The sequence below is a fragment of the Impatiens glandulifera genome, chromosome 1 (assembly GCF_907164915.1).
Source record: "Impatiens glandulifera chromosome 1, dImpGla2.1, whole genome shotgun sequence".
Taxonomy (NCBI): domain Eukaryota; kingdom Viridiplantae; phylum Streptophyta; class Magnoliopsida; order Ericales; family Balsaminaceae; genus Impatiens; species Impatiens glandulifera.
The window spans coordinates 132,108,812-132,115,347 of NC_061862.1; the positions used below are offsets into that span (position 1 = coordinate 132,108,812).

Sequence of the window (6,536 nt, forward strand, 5' to 3'; positions counted from 1 at the left end):
CCATAATAATGAACAAAATAATAAATTTTGACTCCGGCTTTGTACATAATAGTGAACAAAATAATGAATTTTGACTCATTATAGATGTTTGTTTGATTGAAAAAACAAATGAAAAATAAAATCAATTCAAAGCACTCGGCAAATGTCAATTACAAACCATGACACATGAAACAAAAATTTGGACAGTTTTGTTAGGAAACAAAAAAAAAATATTATTCTAATAGCATGTAAGCTTTTAAAAAAAGAATTGATGAAAGATCAAAGACCTCCTTTATTTGAAGTAAACTAATAGTGATATTGGTTAATAATTATTTTTAGTTTAGAAAGTTAATTAACCATAACTACTAGTTAGTAAGTCTACATTAATGAAATATAATGAAATTTTCATGCAAGTGCAGAAAACAAATTATATAAGATGTGTTGCACATTATCACAAAGGGTTGACATATTGGTCACGAAAGGTTTAGGTCTCACCTCTCAATTATTCCCCTAACAAATAAAAAATATTGTGAACAACAATAAATAAACACAACTGTATCCAAAATCAACATTTATTTGACATGACAAAATAATCTCAATTTAACTAAGTTTGGAACTTAGTTTAATGTAAAAAATATTTAAAAAATTAAAATCAATGTGAGTATCCAATCACTGACAGAATATATGCAAATTAAACAACTAATATAAATATATTATTATTTTTTAAAAATGGTGACACATTCATGCTTAGTAGGTAATATTTGTAATATATTTTATTTGGGTCGAATATAAGTCATAAAAGTTATTTGGTGGGTCTATGTTAATTTTGAAATATCAGTTTAACTTTTACCATTTAACGATTCTAGTCTAATTCCAATGGAAAAACCTGAGATTCAGTGATTCTATAATAGATTAACGAATTTGATTTACTTTTAAAATCTTATGATTCTAGAATATTATTTATGTAAACTTTTAAATTAGTCAAATTATTTTAAATTTATTAATATTAAAAATTTTACGAAGTTATAAATAATTTTGATTTTATTATTTTAAAATAAAAAGTGAATTTATATTTATAAATAAATAAATATATTATTTATTTAAATAAATTAATATAATTAATTTTACAAGTATTATTTCTTATAATGTCATTTATTAATTAATTTTATACTTAATTATATATATTTTAAAAAAATGATCCATGTATAAAGTTTTTAATTATATATTTAAATAATAATAATATACAACTAATATTTCTTTTAAAATAATTTAATACTATTTCAATTAAACTCTTAATTTTATAGGTTTATATTCAGACAAACAATTTTAAGTAAACTTTCAAAAATGGTAAATAAAGTATATGAAGTCCCATAATTTTTTTTTGTGCTGATATTGTACACTACAATCAAAGACTTTCCAGCTATCATTAGAAAGTAAGATGATGATATATTTAATACACTAAATTAAGATTCTATAACCTTAACAAGCAACAATGCCATCATTAAATAAGAGCCAAAAATATGGATACAAATAAGTAGTATGTTCTTCATATGAGCAGCACAAGCAGAGCACAAACACTCACCACTTCTTACAAAGTTCATTCATCTAGATTAGCCACGCCAGCAATCTGTTTTCTCGATGTATAAGAAGATCCACAAAACATAAGCCTTAACAAACCTCGGTTTATCACCTCTCTTGCCCCTTCTGAAACTACGATGATTTCCTCTAAAGGAGTTTCAGGCATTTCTATTGTTTCTGTTTCTTCTTCTTCTTCTACCAGCAACTGGTTAATCATCACCAGCACATCAGTCATTGTGGGACGTTTTTTGGCTTGTCGTGCCAAACACTTGTTGGCTATAGCTGCTAATCTTTGTGCTGACTTAAGAGAGTATCTACCTTCAAGCCGTGGATCCAAAATCTTTTCAAACCTTTTCATGTCAGCTGAGAGGTGTGATCTCACCCAGTCCAACATGTTTTGTTCTTGTTTTGGCTTGCTTCTGTCTAGAGGACGCCTGCCTGTGATGAGTTCGTATAGGAAAACGCCATAGCTCCATACATCACTCTTTGATGTTAGGTGCCCCGTTTGAATGTATTCAGGTGCTGCATATCCAATGGTTCCAACAACCTGTCATTGTTTGGTTACTTTAGTTTTACGAAAATATACATTATTCCTTGATCATGAAGATTTTCAATGAAAAGAATCACAAAAGAAAAATTGTAAAAGGAAAGAAGCTCGTTTTGATATCTGAACTAGTACAATGACTCGTTTTGCTTTAAAAATGACTCAAATTACTTCGTTAATGTGCATTTTAAAAAGAAAAAATAATTTAGTTAAAAGAAAGATTAAGGAGCTGCTGAAATTGTGAAGAGATGATTTAAGAACTTAACAGAGTTAACCATGATCTGAAGATGGTAAATAGTTTGAGCCTTTTTAAAAAGTACATGAAGCAAATAGAGTACACAAGATTAGGAAGCAAAACAAGCATTTGCTACAAGTTTAGGAAGCAAAGTAAACTTCTATCCTAAAAATAGAGGAACAATAACAAGATCTTTAGATACGCAAACTAAAGAAATACAGCATTTTCCTAGAATGTGATATCGCGCAAATAATCTTGTCAAATGATTTTCATTGAAAGAGCAAAACGTACTAATAATAGTGAAAGAGAAGGGTACCGCTGTTGAGACATGGCCTGCTCCATTGGCAGGACCTAACCGAGCCAATCCGAAGTCTGAAAGTTTTGCATGCCATTGTTCGTCCAATAAAATATTTGAAGATTTAAAATCTCTGAAGATAATCTGTAATTCAACATATAAGAGATTGTAAATGGAAAATTTGTGGAATAGCACATTCAAAAATGAACAAGCAAATCAATTCCAAGGAGACTTATTTTGTCTAGTTTTTTTGACACATTAGAAATAAGTAAAAATAACACAAATCCAATGAGGAAAGACTCCTGTGGAGATAAATGTTAAATTTTTATTTATTTTAACCAGGGTTTTGGAGTGGTTTCCTTTAAATACTTCATAACTACACATTAGGGGAAGTCAAATTACTCATGTTTTAAATAAGAAACTCTCTTTTATAATTGAAAATCTCATTAAAATATTTATAACCTGAAAATCCATTCCTTCATGGAGATATGCCAATCCACGAGCAGCATCTTGAGCTATTCTAAGTCTAATAATCCATGGAATTGGATTAAGGGAAAATCGAGACGATAGATGATCTTGAACACTTCTGTTGGGCATATATTCGTATACTAGAAGCCGTTCAATCCCTCTTTCGTTGTCCTCAAAACAATAGCCAATAAGTTTAACAAGATTTTGGTGTTCAACAATACCTAGGAGATTCACTTCTGTCACCCATTCTTTATGACCCTGTTACAACAAACCAAATCACTGTAATAAATAAAGAGAACAAGTATTACAAGAAAATTTAAACCTTAAATGGAAACAAAACTCGCCTGCAAACCTCTTTGGCTGAGTTGTTTAACAGCAACATCAATCCTTTTATTTGAATCATCTATATCCAAAATTGAACCCTTATGAACTGGACCAAATCCTCCTTCTCCAATCATAAGTGATCGACTAAAGCTTTTAGTTGACAACTTTAACTCCTCATGTGAAAACACTCTAAGAATCTTCGATCTCTGAGACAAACATGAGAACGAGAGTCTGCCAGGCATTCCACTACTTATATCCGAGATATTCTGAGAGTTAAATGCATCACTGAATTTCCTCTCGTTGGTGTTTTGAGAGTTAACTTCATCTCGATCAGTCAAAGTGGAGGCCAAGGTCGATGATGACAGAACAGATTTAGACTTTGGTCCATCGGTTGTGTCCCAACTATAGAATGGGAAACACTTCATAGTCCTCCTCCTCCTCCCAAATACCAAAATCCTTAACTGCAATTCTTTAAGAGGTTAATACTTATATCTAATTTGTAAACCATGAAGAATTGAATTATCTTCCATAAAATGAAAACCCCTCTTAGTTCTTAAACCAGAAAGACCAAAAAAGATTCAAAACTGACATGAAAAGAAGCTTTTTTTTGAATTGGTGCACCATGGATGATTCAAGATCAGAAATTTATTATTATTCTGAAACAGTTGGAAGTCAACTTTGACAAACAAATACTAATTGGTATTGGGTTATTCATTAGATCCACAGAGAATCAATCAAAACAGTTTACAAATCATTTCTATTACCCAAATGGGTTCAAAATTGAAATTGCACTTAAACATGATCATGATGTAAATAAGAATGAGAAAAAGAAGAAATACTCACTTAGTATAGGCTGAGAAGAAGAGTAAGACAGAAAGGAATCATGATCGTAGTGATGGGGTTTAAGAGAAAGAAAAGAAAAGGAAGAAAGGGTTGAGGAATTCAAAGTGGACGACGAGCAGACCATGATTTTTAAGGGAGGGTGAGGTCAATGAAATGGTAGCTGTAATTCAGCTCACCAGCTACAGGCCCCCCATTTGAAAACTCAAATATAATATAAAATAGAAATGAATGCGTGGATGATTGATATAGATAGAGTAGAGAAAGCGAATAAAGAAATATTGAATTGAAGAAGATTCGGAGATCATTGACTCTGAGAGAGAGACGTATTCAGAGAAATGTGTATCCAAAATGATGAGATAATCAATCCGTTTCGATGAAGAGAGAATACAAATGGAACGGAGAAGAAGTTTACTGCTCTCACGTCTGCATTTCGCCGGCTTAGATAATTGCCTATGGTCAGATTTTTGTGTGTTTGATAACTTTTGAATTTTGTTTATAGCTCCGATTTGAGTTCCGATTTGAGTTTCAATTTGAGTTTGGTTTATTTTTTTTTAGGTTCGGTTTATTTTTGTTCCTAATTTATAATAGAATATTTACGTATATTACTGAACTAATTTCTGTTCGTTCATACCACTGTAGTTGAGATTAATGTTCGTTTATATCATTTGTTAACAAAATATTCAAATTCGTTATCTATCCCGTTAAAAGATGACACATTTGATTGACATGTCATTTTTTAAAATTAATATATATTATATTTTTTTTCATATTTCTAAATAATTACTCTTACATTTTAGATACATCGATTCATACCTTTACCCAAATTCACTTTTTTTTTGAATTAATATATTTTATTCATTTATTTTTATTAACATTTTTAAAATAATAAAATAAACCACTTTTATCCTAATTCACTAAGTAGTCAAAAAAATAAACTAAAAACATACATAAATAACATTAATAAAAATTCATATAATATTTATCATTCCATACATCCGAAATTCATCATTCCATACATCCTAAATTCAAAATACTACATTCATTAAATACATCTACCCAAATTCATAATACTCAAATTTAAAAATTTACCTCCCTACAAAAATCTACCAATGGTAAGTAAATGTTATCCTGATAATGCATTCTTATTAATAATATAAACCCTAATCAATCAGATAGATTCACCTTTCTAAAACAGAGGTAAGTAAATGCTATCTTAATAATGCATTCTTGTTGATAATATAAACCCTAATCAATCAGATAGATTCACCTTTCTAAAACAGAACAAGAATCCAAAAATATGGAAAGAGAAATGTGAACAAAATCTGAAGAAATAAGGAAGCATATAGGAAGAGAACAAGAACAATAATCTAGAAATAAACTTTCAACAGGAAGAAGATTTGTAAACTTCAATATCTGTCATCATTGTTCATTGTGAACTTTGTTTGAGACTGGTCGAAGTAAAAGAAAAAGTTGAGGTATAAGGCTAGGCTAAATGTCAAAGTTCGTCGTGGTAGGGTTCTGAAATCAAAATCTCATCTCCCATTGCCCTCAATTCTTTCGCTAACTCGTCAGTCTTCCTTTGTTCATTTATATGAGAAATCAAATCCTTTGAAGACAAGAATATGAGAAAAAGAATGGTGAGCTTAGTTAATTAGGGCAGGAGAAAGAAATTATTAATGACTTTGTAAATGTTTTATTATTTAAAATTTTAAACAAATAAAAAAATATATAATATATATTAATTAAAAAAGATTATATGTCAATATATTAATTAATTAAAAAAGATGACATGTCAATTCCACCTGCATCTCATTTAACTGAAACTTAACGGGGTTAGAAGTTTGGTGGAGTAGTGACATAGATGAACATTAATCTCAACTTCAGTGATATGAGCGAACAAAAATTAGTTCAATGATATACGTGAATATTCCATTATAGTTCAGTGATAAAATTGTCATTCTTTCCCTTTCTAATTGTCTTGATACTTATTTCTCGAGTTCGTGTATCTCTCTTCTTAGTAGAAAATGAAACAAAATAATCAAATTTGAATAATTTTTTATTGCTTCAATAAAGAGTTATTAGAACTAGTCTTTTATATAGAGATCATCTTACAAGTATTCTCTCATGATTTGTATGTTTCTTATTATTTTGACCATATATATAATTTGTCCAATATTATTTGGCGACATTGCTTACCAACCATCGGTTAAGAATAATTTTAACTATCGCTCAAAATATTTTATAGAGATTCTTTCAACACGTGTAATTGG

The 6,536-nt window shown here is 29.5% G+C and overlaps 1 protein-coding gene across 1 annotated transcript; it reads right to left on the minus strand.

The window, feature by feature from the left end:
• Window positions 1-1,379: 1,379 nt before the first annotated feature.
• LOC124933812 (serine/threonine-protein kinase PCRK1-like) lies at window positions 1,380-3,910 on the minus strand. Its single transcript, XM_047474256.1, has 4 exons — window positions 3,444-3,910; window positions 3,094-3,357; window positions 2,653-2,775; window positions 1,380-2,104 (listed from the first exon to the last, which is right to left on the minus strand). The coding sequence occupies exons 1-4, from the start codon at window positions 3,846-3,848 to the stop codon at window positions 1,577-1,579; spliced, it is 1,320 nt and encodes a 439-aa protein (XP_047330212.1). The 5' UTR covers window positions 3,849-3,910; the 3' UTR covers window positions 1,380-1,576.
• Window positions 3,911-6,536: the final 2,626 nt, after the last annotated feature.

Bases quoted from the DNA above. Each gene is read 5' to 3' on its own strand.
- LOC124933812 (XM_047474256.1), bottom strand. From the start codon at position 3,848: ATGAAGTGTTTCCCATTCTATAGTTGGGACACAACCGATGGACCAAAG. The intron at 2,776-3,093 runs GTTATAAATATT...GTTGAATTACAG, and splicing joins ATGAAGGAATGGATTTTCAG to ATTATCTTCAGAGATTTTAA. The intron at 2,105-2,652 runs GTACCCTTCTCT...AAACAATGACAG, and splicing joins CAGGCCATGTCTCAACAGCG to GTTGTTGGAACCATTGGATA.